This window comes from Rhodotorula graminis (genome assembly GCF_001329695.1).
Source record: "Rhodotorula graminis WP1 unplaced genomic scaffold RHOBAscaffold_15, whole genome shotgun sequence".
Classification (NCBI taxonomy): Eukaryota; Fungi; Basidiomycota; class Microbotryomycetes; order Sporidiobolales; family Sporidiobolaceae; genus Rhodotorula; species Rhodotorula graminis.
The window spans coordinates 22,403-38,711 of record NW_017264942.1 but is presented as its reverse complement, the minus strand read 5'-3'; the positions used below and the strand labels follow the sequence as shown (position 1 = coordinate 38,711).

General features: G+C 65.9%; 4 protein-coding genes across 4 annotated transcripts; 2 read left to right on the top strand and 2 right to left on the bottom strand.

Moving 5' to 3' along the window:
* Positions 1-74: 74 nt before the first annotated feature.
* Positions 75-5,369, bottom strand: RHOBADRAFT_55798 (uncharacterized protein). Its single transcript, XM_018418020.1, has 11 exons — positions 5,342-5,369; positions 5,135-5,217; positions 5,025-5,045; positions 4,859-4,952; positions 3,589-3,598; positions 2,612-3,434; positions 1,995-2,545; positions 1,284-1,899; positions 1,047-1,197; positions 327-949; positions 75-246 (listed from the first exon to the last, which is right to left on the bottom strand). Exons 1-11 carry the CDS (start codon positions 5,346-5,348, stop codon positions 190-192), a joined length of 3,036 nt encoding a protein of 1,011 aa, XP_018268362.1. The 5' UTR covers positions 5,349-5,369; the 3' UTR covers positions 75-189.
* Positions 5,370-5,711: 342 nt separating this feature from the next.
* Positions 5,712-8,107, bottom strand: RHOBADRAFT_46766 (uncharacterized protein; the record flags this gene model as incomplete). The annotated part of the gene is made up of 8 exons (XM_018414851.1): positions 5,712-5,859; positions 5,928-6,266; positions 6,344-6,849; positions 6,950-7,180; positions 7,264-7,550; positions 7,634-7,700; positions 7,770-8,025; positions 8,088-8,107. 8 exons carry the CDS (start codon positions 8,105-8,107, stop codon positions 5,712-5,714), a joined length of 1,854 nt encoding a protein of 617 aa, XP_018268361.1.
* A 462-nt stretch (positions 8,108-8,569) lies between these two features.
* On the top strand, positions 8,570-11,080 carry RHOBADRAFT_18147 (uncharacterized protein; the record flags this gene model as incomplete). The annotated part of the gene is made up of 12 exons (XM_018412410.1): positions 8,570-8,735; positions 8,838-8,969; positions 9,040-9,121; positions 9,211-9,479; positions 9,573-9,807; position 9,873; positions 9,941-10,026; positions 10,090-10,102; positions 10,260-10,443; positions 10,523-10,622; positions 10,704-10,798; positions 10,878-11,080. 12 exons carry the CDS (start codon positions 8,570-8,572, stop codon positions 11,078-11,080), a joined length of 1,566 nt encoding a protein of 521 aa, XP_018268360.1.
* A 306-nt stretch (positions 11,081-11,386) lies between these two features.
* On the top strand, positions 11,387-15,989 carry RHOBADRAFT_55795 (glycosyltransferase family 2 protein; the record flags this gene model as incomplete). Its single annotated transcript, XM_018418019.1, has 24 exons — positions 11,387-11,959; positions 12,030-12,274; positions 12,341-12,390; positions 12,452-12,528; positions 12,584-12,642; positions 12,705-12,765; positions 12,837-12,883; positions 12,959-13,094; positions 13,164-13,237; positions 13,303-13,343; positions 13,405-13,473; positions 13,541-13,560; positions 13,621-13,842; positions 13,916-14,076; positions 14,153-14,174; positions 14,252-14,333; positions 14,415-14,491; positions 14,564-14,690; positions 14,759-14,802; positions 14,860-14,957; positions 15,067-15,170; positions 15,236-15,384; positions 15,451-15,532; positions 15,603-15,989. 24 exons carry the CDS (start codon positions 11,387-11,389, stop codon positions 15,920-15,922), a joined length of 2,940 nt encoding a protein of 979 aa, XP_018268359.1. The 3' UTR covers positions 15,923-15,989.
* Positions 15,990-16,309: the final 320 nt, after the last annotated feature.

Here is a 16,309-nt window from a genome sequence, read left to right as displayed (position 1 = left end):
CGACGAGCGAGGTGACCGCGCGGCCGAGTCGTCGGCTCTCCCGATTCTGACCTTTGTCGCTCTCGCAGAGTGCGGACAGTTCTAGATCTAGCTCGCATGACAAGGCAGAAGAGACGAGGCGCTACGAACGGCAAAGAGGGAGGAAAGCCGAGGTGTCCGTCGAGGGCTCGAGCGACCTGCACGGCCTTCTCACTGGCTGCGCGGGGCCCGCTTCTGCCTCCTCGCCTCGTCGAGCTGCTCGCGGACCTGCGTTGGGAGAGAGAGAGAGTCAGTCGACAGTTGGCCAAAGACGAAGAAGTGGGCGAGGGAGAGAAGGGTGGACGCACGAGCTCGACGAACAGTGGCACAAGGCGCGGGATAAGCTTGAGGACGGGCGGATCGATGACCTCGCGATCCTTCTTGCGGCGAGGCGGACGCGGTGGCACGAGCGGTGCGTCCTTGGACGGCAGAGGCGGCGGCGGCAGCTCGGCCTCGCTGCTGTCGCCGCTCGCCGAGTAGTCGTCCTCGCTCGCCTCGTCGTCGCTCTCCTCGTGCTCGATGTCGTGCACGTCGTCCATGACGCCGCTGATATGCAGGTTGTCCATGACGCCGGCGACGAACGCTGCGTCGGCGTCCTTGTCGAGGTCCTGGCGGCCCTTGACGAGCCGCTTCTTCATGCGCTCGTGGTGCGCGAGCTTGAGCTTGCGGTGGTACTCGACGAGGGCGTCGACCTCGGCGAGGACGTCCTCGCGCTCTTTGCCGCCGACGGGCAGGAGGAAGTCGAGCGAGACGGGCGAGGGCAGGCCGTCGCGCACAAAATTGATGAAGAGCTCGATCCACGACATGAGGTTGTCGAACAGGCCCTCACCCTTCGAGTGCACCTGGTGGACGAAGTGGTAGAAGCGCTCTTCGTGTCGGGCGACGAGGTCGACAAAGAGCTGCACCGTGCGCTGCGGCTCGGTGAGGTTGGCTGCGGGCGACGAAGGGCGAACAGTGAGCTTGTTGGTCCGTGCGCGAGCGCCGCAAGACGCAGGGGATCACGAGAGCGGGAGAGAGAGAGGACGAACCCTGCTCGGCGAACTCGACCGTCTTGATGAGGTCGTCGACGAACGCCTGGAGGTCCGACAGGGAATCGGCGATGTTGGCGGCCTTGTACACTTTTGCGAGTGGCTCGTAGAAGATCGTGACGATGTCCTTGAGCACCTCGGAGGTGCTGCCCTGTATGCGAGGGAAGGGAACAAAGGTCAGATCGGGTCGACGGTCGGTCGGTCGCTGACAGGCTCGAGCGAGGGGAGGGGACGCACCTCGAAGATGAGCTCGATGAGCTGCTCCTTGTCGCGCGCCTTGGTGATGAGCCGACGGTACACGTGCAGGTCCTCGTACAGCCACGCCTCGTCGTTGTCGGGGCCCTCGTCGTCGTCCGGGTCGTGCAGCGTGCTCCTCCACCGCTTGTACTCGTCGTACCGGACGGCGCACCGAGCGAGGTACTGCATCGTGCGCGCGTCGACCCTCGGCGCACTCGGCGAGCGCAGGATGACCGTCATGAGGTCGATGTTCTCGGCGCTCGCGTCGAGGCGGATCGCGTCCTGCTCGTCCTTGGCCGCGTCGACGTACTGCCGCACCTTGGTCGTCAGGCGGTCGTCGCCGATCTTGCGCGCGACGAGGTCGGCGTCGGCGCGCAGGTCGCGCACCTCGGTGTCGAGGCCGCTCGTGAACATCTTCTGGAGGAGCGACGTCGAGCCGAACGGCCGCGCGAGGAACAGGTCCAGGACGGCGCGGATCATGGCGACCGGGTTCGAGATGCGCAAGATGCCGCGCAGCATGAAGTAGGGCATGATGCCGTGCATGCGCTTCATCTGTGAGAAGACCGACGACGAGTTGTCGGACCCGAGGAACAGCTGGTAGATGGTCGACGCGAGCCTGTCGGTCGGGGAAGAAAGGGGTCAGGAGGGTGTCCTTCGTCGCCCAGAGAGAGCTTTTGGGGAAGGAGGAGGGAAGAAAACGAGGCGACGCACGAGATGCGGGCCCACTCCATGACCTTGCGGTACTCGACGGGCAGGTCCTGCGCCTTCTCCGTGTTGCGGATCGTCGCAAACACCCTCGACAGGCCGTCATGCTTGACGAGCTCCTCGCGGAACGTGCGCAGGTAACCCTCGAGCTCCTCGACGCGCTCCTCGACCTCGGCCCGAAAGCTCTTCATCTCCTGCTCGCGGATGCGGTCCATCTCCTCGCGGATGACGATGTCGTGCTCCTCGCTCGGCGACAGGGCGATCGGCGACTCGAGGAGGAACGAGCGGAACGCGTCGGCGCTCGCGAGGATCGGGTTGGTGAGGAGCGAGCGCAGGTACGCGCGCAGCGTGAGGCGGTTGCGCTCGCGCGCGAGCGTCGGGACGTGGTTCATGTCGAAGGCCGGCGTCGGTGGCAGGGTCGGGTCGCTCGAGGTCGAGGGCCGGGGCGAGGGCGCGGTCGGGGTAGACGTATCGGACGAGCCGGGCTTGCGCTCGACCGACCGGCGGTCCTTGGCGGGCGGGCTCGGCACCGCCTCCTCGATGCACTCTTTGCGGAGCTGCGGACGGTCGACAAGTCAGTTCACGCTGCATGGCAGAAGAGAGGAGAGGGCGGCAGGACGCACCGTTTCTGCGAGCCGAACAAAGTCGCCGTACCGCCTCGCGACGTACACGTCCGACTGGCCCTTGCGCCTCGTGCGGACGAGGAACTCCTCGTGCGTCTTGATGCGCATGCGGCTCTTCTTGGCCTGCGTCCGGACCGACACGATGTTGAGCGAGAAGTCGTCGTCCTTGCCCTCGACGGTCGTGAGCGCGCCGCGCTTCTTCATGCCGACCGTCGCCGCGCTCGCCTGGGTCGCCGGCGCGCCCGAGTGGAACTCGCCGTGCTCGTCGATGCGGACGACCTCCTCCTTGCCGCCGTTCTCGGTGAGCTTGACGGCGGCGCTCATGACGAGGCCGAGGTGCTTCTCGACCTTGCCGGCGATGCGGCGCCGCTTGGTGTCGACGTCGCGGTCGTCCGAGGTCGAGATGTTGCGCGACACGAACGAGTAGACGAACGGCTGGAGCTTGTGCGAGAAGAAGGTGGGCGGGCACGCGATGAGGAACGGGAAGGACAGGATGAAGTGGTGGAAGACGAAGCGGAGGAAGGGCAGGTCGACGTTGGCCTCCCAGTCTCGCTGCTCGCGCAGGGCGGCCTCGGACCCAGGCGCAGGGGGCGGCTGCGGGACGCCGTCGATGAACCGCGACTTGGGGAGGAAGGGCGGGCCGAGGATCGAGAGCGACCCGGGCGAGTCGAGTTGGGCGAGCTCGCGCACGAACTCGAGGGTGACGAGCTCGCGCTTGAGGTAGTGGGCGCGGAGGGGCGTGAGGAGATGCGGGTTTTCGGGTGGCGGCGCGAGGGACGAGGCGACCGTGGGCGACGGGAGGAGGCCGAGGTCCGAGGCGAGGCTGGTCGTGCGCAAGGGGGTGCGCCTCGTCGGGGGCGAGTCGGAGATGGGAACAAGGAGGGACGACGACCGGGCGTCGACTCTGGGCCGTTGCTGGCCCGAGGATGAGCCGGGTGAGGCCATGGCGGCGGCCGGGCGGGACGAGGAGGACGAACGGGTCGAGGTCTGCAGGAGGTGAGCGAGTCAGTACGGGAACCTCGTCGGAAAGGTCGTCTGGGTCCGTGTCCACGCCTGTAGCCCTGCCCTCAGTGCCGGGACCGCCCACAGCGAGCCTGCTCCGCCCGCCGCTCCCCACTCGCCGAACTCGCCGTCGTCCACCCGCGCAGACCACCTGCGTCCACCTGCAAGCACTCGCAGCGACTCATGGGCCCATGCCCAGCCCGATGCCCCTCTGCCCGAGCTCTTCGAGCGATCTGGCGCGAGAGATCCGCGTCTCCGATGAGAGCGAGTGGGAGGGGTCCGAGGAGAGACGCGCGATGCACCGGGCCGATGTTGCTGAGCCGGCGGCGGGTTGTAGAAGGGCGCAGGCGAGAGCAGGGCACAGCTGGCCTTTGGCGAGACGGTAGACGAGGAGGATTCGAGGCCCGAGGTCAGAGGCACCGTGACAGCGAGGTCGATGAGGCCGACTGCATTCCGACTGCGCAACGCCAGCAAGTCGCTCGACCAGCTCCCTAGAGACACTCAGAAGCTCGATCAGACTGATGGGACGCAGTGGAAAGTAAAGCGGCCGCGGTCGAACCACGCTTTCCTCGTCGAAATCCTGAGACGGTGAGCTGGCGACATGTGCATCTCGCCTGTGCGGCGCGCTTGCGACGAGCACACATCTATGAGGACGGACGCGTCGACAAGACCAGAACCGTCCGCTCCGACTCGGCACGCAACGAAAGCTCGCACTTGGGAAGGTCGACGTCGCTAGCTCGCACGGGCCGTCGCCGACGCGCCCACCTTTCTCTGCGTTCTCTCGCTCGCTTGATACTGCAGGCCAATGCGTCGTACCGACTTGGGCTGTCAGACCCACCGGAAGAAGACGCGACCGTCGTCAGATCTCGAACGAGGGACGAGCCGCTCGCTTTGCTCTCGACTTCTCGGCGCGGCTCTCGTCGAGCAAGGGGGTCGTGCAGCTCGGCTCTCTCGACGAAGACGGATGAGTGCGACAGTGTTACAGTGACACAGTGAGGAATACTACGGCTGTTGTCCGCTTCGACAGGTCTGCCACGTCCGCCGAACCGAGGCGCCTGACGACGAGAGAAGCAACGTCCAGCGCGCTCGCTCAGTCGAGGATCTCCTCCAACGCGCAGCACGCAAGGCAGGCCGTGCAGCAGCAGCAGCACCCTGTGTGGGAGGAAGCTTGTCAGTCGTGCTCCCGCTTCCTGGACCTGCGTCAAATCGCGCCCGACGACGTCGAGAGAGAAGGGGGGGACGCACCTTTGCAGCAGCTACCGCAGCAGCTGCAGCACCCGCCGTCGTCCTTCTTCTGCTGCTGCGGCACCATCATCATTTGCTGTTGAGGCGCGTATCCCTGCACGCCGGTGGACAGGGCGGACGGTCAGCTCCCTGGCCCCGATTCTCCTTCAGAAGCGCCTGGACCTACCATCGGCGGTCCACCGTAGCCCTGCAAGACAACGCACGGACGAGAGGTCAGCTCGCCGAGCCCTGGAGCGAGTCCGAGTTGCCGAGAGGAGGAGAGGACGAGGGGCGCACCTGCTGGTAACCCATCGGCGGCATGCCCTGCGGCGGGCCATAGTAGCCCTGGCCGCCGTACGCGTGCGGAGGAGCTTGAGGGTCTGCGTTGGGAGCGGCGAGAGGTGAGCGGAGGACCCGGCCGAACGAGGCGGTGCTCAGCGCGCCGACGCTGCTCCCGCTCGCTCATGCCGGCGTGCCAGGGGGACGGTGAGCGGCTGGACTCACAGGACATGGTGCCAGACGGGCAAGGGTCGACGGTAGTCAGGGAGAAAGAGAGGGCGGAGGTCGGAACCAGCGAGCTCTTGAGGCCGCGACGAAGTGCGGGGTTGTCTCGCCGGTTTCGCAGCATCCGTCGACGGGGTGCGAGCCGCGCTTGCGCACAAGAACGCCGACGGGGAAAGCTGGGCGCAGACAGGCGAGCGCGCGCAGACGAGGCCAACGCTCGAGGGAGAGGGTCGAGCGGGACGCTCTCGACGACAGAGCGCGAGGAAACAGGGCCGCAGTTGCACACACAGACAGAGAGGGGGAGTGTACGAGGAGAGGAAAGAATACAGACAGGGCCCATCGACCCACGAGGATAGAGAGGCGCCGCTCTTCAGTCGTCCCGCTGGCGCTTGCGCTTGTCGTCCTCGAGCGTGTCGAGCCCGCGCTTCTTCTCGCCCGCTCCTGCGCCCGCCTTGGCCGACTCGAGGAACGCGTCGACGCCGAACGGGTCGGCCGTGTCGCGCTCGAAGGCGACCGGGCTGTCGACGACGGCGCAGAGTGAGCGCGAGAACTCGATCTGCCAAACGAGGAGAGAGAGGGGACGCACCCGTCGCGGATCTCGCTCGTGTCGGTACCCTCGAAGCCACGGCCCTTGCCGGCGACGCCGAGGCCGAAGCGGTCGTTGCGCATCGCCTTGTCGACCTCCTCGGCGTTGACCTCGAAGCCCTCGTCGTCGACGTCCCGCCCGCGAGGCTTGTAGATGGCGGCCGCCGCCGACGAGCCCGAGAACAAAGGCTTGTCGTACAGGTTGTACGAGTCGGACGAGCCGAACGAGGCCGAGTACTGCTCGCGGTTGAACAGGCGCGCGTCGAGCATCGAGTCCTTGGACAAGGTCGGCTTGGCGAGCCCGAGCGCAATCTTCTCCGAAATGTCGCGACCGGTCGCCCTGTAGGAGGAGAGGAGGGTGAGCTCCTGAATGTGGAACGAGGAAGTGGGAGGGAGGGAGGGAGAGGGGAGACGCACTTGGCGAGGACCTTGGCCCGCTGCTCGGTGCCCATGTGGCTCATGCGCAACTCGCGCTCGCGCTCCTTCTTGCGCTCGCGGCGCATCTCGTCGCGCTCGCGCGCCGCCTTGCGGTCCTCCTCCGTCTCGCCGTCGTCCTCGTCGCCCGCCGCGCTCTCGTCGTCGCTCGGGGCGCCGGCCGTGCTCGGCGCACGCTGACCCTGCGCGCCGCGAGCGATGGCCGCCTCCTCCTCGTCCTCGCTCTCCGAGCCGTAGCCGGCCATGGCGGCGCCGAGGCCTGCCGAGCTCATGGCAGACGGCGCGGCCGCCGCCGGCTGGACGACGACGCCCGAGCGCTCCTCGCGTGCGCGCTGCGCCATCATGCGCAGGTTCTCCTCCTTGGCCTCCTTCTCCTTCGAGGCGATCTTCTGCTGCATGAGGGCGCGCTGGCGGACCTCTTCGCGCGCGTGTCGGTCGGCGACGTACAGCGCCTCGGAGAACTGGGCGAAGCGGTCGTTGATCTGGACCTGCGAGCGAGGAGGACGGGAGGAGAGGGAGAGTGTGAGCTCGACGGCGCACGGTGGGCGCGAAGGAGGGGACAGGCAGAGAAGGAAAGAGGGGACGCACGTCCTGCAGGCCACGGCCGTCGGCCGCCAAGCGCTTGTCGAGCGGGATCGTGTAACCCTTGTTGTTCTTCCAGTTGGACACACACGGCGGGATCATCCACTCCTTCTGCTCCTGCGCCGTCACCTTGCGCGGCGGCGAGCGGAGGATGGGCGGTGGAGGCGACGGCGGGCCGCGCGGGATCTTCTTGCCCTTGAACCGGGGCGGCTCGAGCGGGTCCTCGACGACGTCCATCTGCGAGACGAGGACGAACGTGAGTCGATTTGCGCTCGACAGCGCGAGTGACAGGGAGGGAGAGGTCGAGAGGCGGGACGCACCATCTTGATGATCTTCTGCTTGTCGACGCCGCCGTTCTGCGGGGTGTAGCGCATGTAGGTGACGTCGCCACCGACCTGCTGCACGTTCTTGGGCTGGGCGGCCTTGATCTTGCCCTGGACGAGGCGCTCGAGGGCGGCCTTGGTGCGGTCGGTGGTCGACTGGACCTCCTCCTCCGAGGGCCGCTCCATGGCCATGACGTCCTTGTCGACATCGGTGCGCTGCGACAGGGGGACGAGGTCCTTGAACGACGACTGGACGTGCACGCCGTTGCGCTGACCTTGCTGGGCTGTTTGCGGAGGAGGGGAGGTGGAGAGTCAGCTCGCGAGTCACGCGTGGGCGGCGGCGAGAGGAAAGAGAGCTGGGACGGACCGATTGCGCCGTAGTTGACGTTACCGTCTGCGTCGACCTGGAGCGCCAACGTGTTGCCCGACGAGGTCTGCAAGGGGCGGGGGGAGATGAGGACGAGGGTCAGCTCACGAGGCGGACGATGGGGGTGGATGGGGACGCAGGAGCGCGCTCGCTCGAAAGAGGAGGGACTCGCCTTCTTCCTGCCGAGCTCGAGCGGGTACTGGGCGACGTGACACTCGGGGTAGGCGCCGCCGTCGCCAAAGTCGTGCTGGCTCTTTGGCTTCCAGCCCTTGCGGTGGCCGTACGACGGGATGTTGGCGCCTTGGACGGCGAGAGCAGACGAGGCCTGCTGCGGCTGGGCGGACGCCGAGGGCGTGTCGTCGACGGGAGCCGAGTGAAGTGGCGCGGGGAGGCTGCTCGAGGAGGAGGGGGTGAGCGGGTGTACTGCGCGGCGAGGGCTGGAGTGGGTGCTCACCTCGAGAAGAGTGCGGCCATCCTCAGCGTGGTCTTGTGTGCTGTAGCGGGCGAGAGGTTGCTGCTCGTCCTCATCTCGCCGTGTGGCTCGGTCGTCGCGAGGGGGAACTTGGCCGCCTCGACCTCTCTCGCTTCCCTCGCTCAGCTGCAGTGCTTCTGCCCTGGATAATCCTTTCGAGAGCTACCCCGTTGAACCAGTCCAGCCTGCGCCTCCCCCTCGACGAGCCGGCGGCCGCTCGAAATTCCCCGCACAAACGCAGCGCTCGATCTCTCGTGCCAGCTCACAGCTCTCTCTGCGCTTGACTCTTTCGCTTGTTCGCTGTGCACTGCCATCCTGTGCAGCGCAAGGTCACACGCTCCCACCACACCGTCAGCCTCGGCCCGGTTCACCGCGTCGCGCCCGCACCTCCTCCTCGTCGACTTTCCTTCGTCCAGCGGCGCCAATCGCCCGTGCCGCCACCCAGCTCCCGACTGTCGACGGCCATGTTGCCGCTCGAGGCCCAGACCAACGATCCCTCGGCGACCAAGCCGGGCGAGGGAGCCGACGAGCTCGCACGGCAGACGCAGCCAGAGCGTCGCCTCGTCCGCAAGGTCGACCTCCTCCTGATGCCCGTCCTGCTCTGCTCGGCAGGACTGCAGTACTACGACAGTGCGTCACCCCCCTCTCTCGCGTCCACTTCGTGTCGAGCGGGACTCACACCTCGTCCCTCGCCCCGTCCTCTTCGCGGCGCACTCTTGCCTGACCGCGCAGAAGCAGTACTCGGTTCGGCCGCCATCTTCGGCGTCATCAAGGACCTCGGCCTGTCGACGACGCACGTCAACCCCGAGACGGGCAAGGCCGTCGTGTCGACCCTGCGGTACTCGACCGCCTCGTCGGCTTTCTGTGCGTCCTCCTCCCTTCCCGCTCGACGACGGCCACGACGAGAGCTCACCTTCTCGCGTACCCTTCGCAGACTGGGGCTACATCATCGCGGTCTTGCCGTTCGCGCTCCTCCTGCAGCGGTTTCCGCTCGCCAAGACCTTGAGCATCTGCATGTGCGTCCCCTCTTTCTCGTCCTCTCACTCCCGTCCTTCGCCTCGAGCGCTCTCGACAGCAACCTGAGCTGATCTTGAACCCCTCGCAGCTTCTTGTGGGGCGTCACGGCGCTCCTCACCATCGTCTGCACGTCGTACGAGGGCCTCGTCGTGCAGCGTGTCTTTCTCGGTGTGCTCGAGTCGTCCATCTCGCCAGGATTCGTCCTCATCACGAGCCAGTGGTACAAGAAGTCGGAGCAGGCCGCTCGCCTCGGCGTGTGGTACAGCGCGACGGGCATCTTCTCGGCCTTCTCCGGCATCGTCAACTACGGCCTCGGGAGCGCCGACGGGTCGTTCGCGCCTTGGAAGCGCATGTATTGTACGCCCTCTCTTCCCCTGCTCTCTTTCTCGTGCACCTCGGCGAGTCAAGACGAGGTGCCTCGGGCTGACGAGGTCGTTTCTCCTCACCCAGGTCTCGCCGGCGGCCTCACGATCGCCTTTGCCTTCGTCGTCCTGTTCGTCGTGCCCGACTCGCCGCGCACGTCGCACCGGTGGTTCAACGACGATGAGCGGCAGATCCTTATCCGGCGCTCGAGGGAGAACATGAGCGGCCGCATCGAGCTCGGCGGCTTCCAGTGGCGCCAGGCGAGGGAGGCGGCGTGCGACATCAAGATCTACCTCTTCATGGTCATGGGCGCCGGCATCTAGTGCGTCCCTCACCTTGCCCCGTCCTTGCGAGCGAGCGAGCACGACTGACTTGCTTCTTCGGCAGCGTGAGCCCGACGACTCGACGCCCGGACCTCCTCTTGCGCCTCGACTGACTTTGTCTCTCCCTCGCAGGTCTGCAACGGCGCCGTCACCGCCTTCTCGTCCCAGATCGTCAAGAGCTTCGGCTACTCGTCCCTGACGACCATCGCCATCTCGATGTGCGTCCTCCCTCGTCGCCTCCTCCTCGCGCCGCCACTGACTCCCAAGCTCTCCTCCTGCAGTCCTGGCGGCATCGTACGTCCTCCTCTCCTCTCTCGGGACTCGTTCGACTGGTTCAGGAGAGCGTGCGGCCCGCGGCGTCGAGGTCGTCGCGTCGTGCCGGTCGGCGCCTCCTCCCCTCGGGCCATCTCGCTCACCTCGTCTGCCTCCTTCCGCCCGCCCTTCTCTGCAGTTCACCGCCGTCTTCATCTACTTCTTCACATGGGTCTCGACCAAGTGGAAGAACGGCCTCACCCTCCTCATCCCGATCTCGTGCATCCCCGTTTGGATCGGGGCCGCCCTCATCTGGGGCGCGTCGTGGGAGCGACGGGGCGTCCCGCTCTTCGGCAACTACCTGCTGGCGACGTTCGGCAGCCGTACATCCTATCTCGTCGCCGGGAGGACCCTCGAGAACGTCGTCGCCGACCCTGCCTGACTTTCTCAACCCGTCCGCAGCTTACGTCCTCCTCCTCGCCCTCTCGACGGCCAACGTCGCGGGCTCGACCAAAAAGTCCATCTCTGCGGGCGCCATCTTTGTCTCGTACTGCGTCGGCAAGTGCGTCGGTGTCTCGCTCAGCCTTTCGCGCGGCCTGCTCGAGCCTCTCGTCCTCACCCTCGCATCTGTCCGTCTGCCCAGCATCATCGCGCCGTACACCGTGTTCATCGACGAGAAGGCCGTCAAGTATCGCTCGACCTGGATCGCCCTTTACGCCTCGCTCGGCGCCGCTTCTCGTGCGTCCTCCTGCCCTTTCCTCCCGCCATCCTCGCCGACCGATTTGGCCGTCTGACTCACTCTCTTTCCTTCCCGCAGTCGCGTCACTCGCCTTGCGCTTCATCCTCGCTCGCGAGAACGCCCGGCGGGACGCTCGTGACGCCTCGAGCGCCGACAACTTGGAGAAGCACGACGGCGACTCGGTCACGCCGTCGGCCGAGGAGCGCGACAAGGAGTACGAGCGTATCGAGCGCGAGGATTTGACCGACAAGGAGAACATGGCGTTCCGGTACACGCTCTGAGTTGGTCGAGGGAGCTTCGCCGTTGTCGTCGGCCTTCGAGGCGGGAGGTTTTGGGTTTTCTCGGTCCTCTCGCGCTTCTCGGCATTCACCTGCAGTGCAGCATAATAGACTTGTGTATCGTCGGAGCACAGGCAGAGCACGGGCGAGAGCAGTGTCGACTGAGAAATGACCGCGCCGCCGATCGCGATTTGCCGAGACGGAAGAGACGACGCAGACTCGCTCCCTCTTCTCCCACAACGCCTCAGCAGCTGCCGCACTGCTGCGAGCCTTGCCAGACTCGACTTCCAGCTCCGCAGAGCCGCCGACATGCCCTACCGACCGCTCGACTTTGCCGAGGGCGACCCCGACCCACCTCATCATTCAACGCCCGCGTACCCTGCCTACGACCCGCCCTCTGCCGCGCACGACTCGGCCGGCATTCGCGCTGTGCCCTACGACAACGACGACGAGGCCGCCTTCATCGGCGGCCAGAGCGCGCGCCGCCCGCCGAGCTTCCGCACCCACGACGACCACTCGCCCCTCGCCGGCGGCGCCGCCTCGCACGGCGCAGGCCAGTACCTCGGCGACCGCGACGCCTCGATGTCGTTCGAGCAGTCGACGCGCCTCACGCGCGCGTACGAGTCGCACCACGAGATCTACGACCCGGACCTCGAGCTCCGGCTCGAACCGCCTGCGCCGCTGTACACGAGCGCGAGGCGGCGAGCAGACGGCGAGGCGAGCGAGGGCGCGAGGGCAGAGTGGGACGAGGACGTCAAGGACCCCGGCGAGTTCGAGGACAGCTTCGAGGCGGGCAGGGAGGGCGACGCCGATGGCGACGAGCACGACGACGCCAACAGCCCGGCGCTCAGCTTTGCGGGAGGCTTTGGAGCACCGCCAACGGTGCGTCCCACTCTCTATTCATCGGTCTATGTGCGTGGGGCGAGGCGCTCACCCTCGACACCTGCCGCAGACCGCGCACTTGCGCCGCAAGAACCTGCAGAACCGCCGCATCAAGCTCACCGAGGGCAACCTCGTCATCCCCTGTGCCGTCCCGACTCGCCTGCTCGGCTTTTTGCCCCGCAAGGACGGCGACGAGTTCGTCCAGACGCGGTACACGGCCGTCACGTGCGCGCCCGAGGACTTTGACGCGCGCAACTACACGCTGCGGCCGTCGATGTACGACCGCCAGACCGAGCTCTTCATCGTCGTCACCATGTGCGTCCTCTCCTCTCCCTCGTCCTCGACCCGGACAAGCCGAGCCTGATACTGTCCCTCTCGCAGGTACAACGAGGACGAGCAGCTCTTTTGCCGGACGATGCACGGCGTCATGAGTGCGCTCTCGAGCACCCATTCTCGACGAACGTACACTGATCTCGGTCTCGACGTCCGCAGAGAACATCTCGCAGCTCTGCAAGCGCAAGAAGTCGGCGACCTGGGGGCCTGACGGGTGGAAGAGCACGTCCTCGCTCGTCGCACCCTCCTTGCCCTCTCTGTTGCGCCGACTGACGCTAGTTCTGCACAGAGGTCGTCGTCTGCATCGTCGCCGATGGGCGTAAGGCGATCCACCCTCGCGTCCTCGACTGGTACGCTCTCCTCCTTCCTCTCCCTCGTCCTCCCGAACCTCCCTCACCCCGGCCGCACGCAGCCTTGCCGCTCTCGGCGTCTACCAGCCCAACGTCGCGACCAACCAGATCGACTCGCAACCCGTCCAGTGCCACTTGTACGAGCACACGACGCAATGTCGATCGCGCCCGACATGACGTTCCGCGGCCTCGAGAAGGGCATCGTGCCCTGCCAGATCATGTTCGCCCTCAAGGAGAAGAAGTGGCTCGCATCCTTCTCGTCGACGCGACTCGGTTGCCGAGACGCCGTCGCTGACTCGCCTTCGTCCACCTGCAGCGCCAAGAAGATCAACAGTCACCGGTGGGCGCTCCAGGCGTTCGCGCCGCAACTCGACCCGCGTGTCGTCATCCTCATCGACGTCGGCACCACGCCCGAGAAGGGCTCGATCTACGAGCTGTGGAAGGCGTTCGACGTGCGTCCACGTCGTCCTCCTCCCTCGCGCGCCTCTTTGCCTTGACTGACCCTTCCTTTTCGCCCGCAGCTCAACTCGAACGTCGGCGGCGCGTGCGGCGAGATCGTCACGATGAAGGGCAAGTTCTGGACCGGCCTGCTCAAGTGCGTCCCACTCTCGACTTTGCCCCTCTCGCGGGCGCACTGACCCTCTCCTCCCCGATCTTCAGCCCTCTCGTCGCCGCGCAGAACTTTGAGTACAAGATCTCGAGTACGTCCTTGACAGTTCCTTGCACTCCTCGATGCCCCTGACGTCGTCTTTGCGCGCGCAGACATCCTTGACAAGCCGCTCGAGTCGATTTTCGGCTACATCTCGGTCCTCCCAGGCGCCTTCTCGGCCTGTCCGTCCTCCCCGTCCTTCTCTCCGCATCCCGACCGTGTACTGATGCTCCTCTCTCACGCTCGCAGACCGCTACATCGCGCTCAAGGTGAGCTCGCCGATCCCTTTCCCTCCCCTTGCGCCGCGACTGACCCCTCTCGACACGCAGAACGACGAGCTCGGCCATGGACCTCTCGCGAGCTACTTCAAGGGCGAGACGCTGGCGGGCCACGACGCCGACCTGCAGACGAGCAATATGTACCTCGCCGAGGACCGCATCCTCTGCTGGGAGCTCGTCGCCAAGCGCGGCCACGCGTGGGTCCTCAAGTACGTCAAGGCGGCCAAGGGCGAGACGGACGTGCCGGACACGATCGCCGAGTTCATCGGGCAGGTGCGTCCCGCCTTTCTCGAGCCACCCAGTGTCGGTCGGCGCCGAGGACTCACGAGCTCCCCTTGCCTCGCAGCGCCGGCGGTGGCTCAACGGCTCGTTCTTCGCCGGCGTGTACGCCCTCATGCACACGCTCCAGCTCCTCGACACGCAGCACTCGAAGCGCAAGGTCTGCTTCCTGTTCCTCCAGGCCGTGTACAATCTGGTGAACGTCCTCTTCGCGTGGATCGGCCTCTCGTGCGTCCGCCTTCCACCTTCTGTTCCTCTCGGCCTCTGTAATCTACGTCGTCCTCACGCTCTCGACCTTGCACAGGTCTTACTGGATCTTCTTCATGGTACCTCTTTGCGCCCCGTCCGTCTCGAGGTCGCCTTTCGACCTCGCCGGCTCATTTTCCTTCCTCTTCCGCCACAGGTGCTCACGACCTCGCTCGAGGACCCGACCTTCAACATCCCGCATATTGCCGTCGCCAACCGCATCATGCAGTACGCCTACAGTGCGTCGAGCCCGTCCTCTTCAGCTCGACCTCTCCCCGCCGTCCTCTTCCTGACCTCGCATCTCCCTTTCCTCGTCGCAGTCGGCGCCGTCATCGCGTCCTTCCTCCTGTCGATGGGCAACAGGCCGAAAGCGGCTCAGCTCAAGTACCTGATCGTCGTACGTCCACCTCGTCCTTCTCGGTCTCGGAGGCCCGCGCGACTGACTCGCCGTCCCTCTCTCGCGCACCAGATCATCATCTTCTCGACTACGACGGCGTACATGTTTGGCGCTGCAGGCTTTTGCGTGTACAAGGCGATACAGCGCTCCGGCGAGAGCCTCCTCATGGCCCAGATCGTCATCTCGCTCGTCTCGACTTGTGCGTCCCAAGTCCTCCTCTCAGTCTTCTTCTGAGTGGCACACTGACACACGAACCTTGCGACGCAGACGGCGTCTACGTCCTCGCAAGCCTCATCGCGCTCGACCCCTGGGTGCGTCCCTCGCTTCCTCGTGCCTCGTCGTCGCACTGACCCTGCGTGCCCCGGCAGCACCTCGTCACGTCTATGGCCCAGTACATGCTCGCCGCACCGATCTACATCAACTTGCTCAACATCTACTCGTTCAGCAACCTGCACGACTTTTCCTGGTGCGTCCTCGTCGCCTCCCCCCTTCCTCGTTCTTCGATACGCGATCCTGCGCTTTGTCGCCCGACTCGACGCTCGCAGTCCATCACTGACTCTGTGTGCGACTCGCAGGGGCACCAAGGAGCAGAACGAGTCGCTCATCGACCTCGGCATCACGCGCAAGGTCGGGCAGAACGAGGTCGACATGGCGTTGCCCGCCGACCAGACCGACATCGGTGAGCTTCTCGCGCCTCCTCCCGACGACCAGGTCGTGGAGGCTTACTCGATCGAGCGCCCGCAGACGTCGTGTACGACCGCTCGCTGCACAACCTCAAGACGCGGCCGATGATCGTCCCGCCGCCGCTCTCGAACAAGCAGAAGGAGGAGGCCGTGCGCGACCACTACCAGAGCATCAGGACCAACGTCCTTCTGTCCTGGGTCTTGACCAACGTGAGCCTCGTCACCTCGGGCCCTTTCCGGTCGAGCAAGAGCGCTCACGATGCCTCTCGTCCGCAGGCTCTTCTCATCGCCGTCATCCTCGAGGGCGACTATGCCTCTACGTTCAGCTCGGGAGGGGGAAATGGCAGGACTCAGATCTGTCCGTCCTCTTTTCTCTCTCGCGCAGCAAGAAGGTCTCGGCGTGCACTGACTCCTGGCCCCTCGCACAGACCTCGTCATCGTCCTCGTCTTCGTCGCCATCCTGTCCCTCATCCGCTTTGTCGGCTCGACGGCCTACGTCATCGACGGCTACGTGCGGCTCATCGGCACCTTCGTGCAGCGCAAGCTGTTCGCTCGTCGCCAGGTCGGCCAGCAGTCGCAACTGCGACGTCGCGCACCCCTGAGCGAGGTCGGCACCGAGGTCAAGAGCGACAAGGTGGACGCTGCAGACGACGACGCAGGGAGCATTGTCGAGCGGGACGGAGCGAGCGAGATGCCGTCGTCGTCGTCGGCGAGGAGGACCGACAGCGCGTGGTACATGCGCGGTTGAACCGCTCCCGCCCAGTACCTTTACTTTACTGTGCCCTCCCTTTGTCCTATACCTTCGTATTTCGAGCCCTTTGCGTCGTTCCCGAGCGTCGAGCTGCATCGCCGTCGTCGAGAGCTGAGAGCGAAGCAAACCAGCCTGTCTCTACGGAAGCTTGCCTCGGTTCGCCTCCGCTTGAGCCACCCTCGCGTCTGCAGGAGCGTACAGGTTGTTGCTTGTCGTCAGGCGCTCGACGTTCGGGCAGCCCTCCTCGAGCAGCCCTTTGTCCTTCGCCTCGCCGCCTGCACCTCTCAAGGCGAGCTGGCAAAGCGCCGCTCGTACCTCTCCTTTGCGCGTTCATCTCGGCAGCCACTCTACGTGAGCTGACCCGCTTCAGCGTCGCCATGTGTC

Excerpts from the sequence above, each read along its gene's own strand:
- RHOBADRAFT_55798 (XM_018418020.1), bottom strand. Across the intron at positions 2,546-2,611 it reads TTGTTCGGCTCGCAGAAACG|CTCCGCAAAGAGTGCATCGA; the intron begins GTGCGTCCTGCC and ends GACCGTCCGCAG. Across the intron at positions 247-326 it reads TGCCACTGTTCGTCGAGCTC|GTCCGCGAGCAGCTCGACGA; the intron begins GTGCGTCCACCC and ends CTCCCAACGCAG.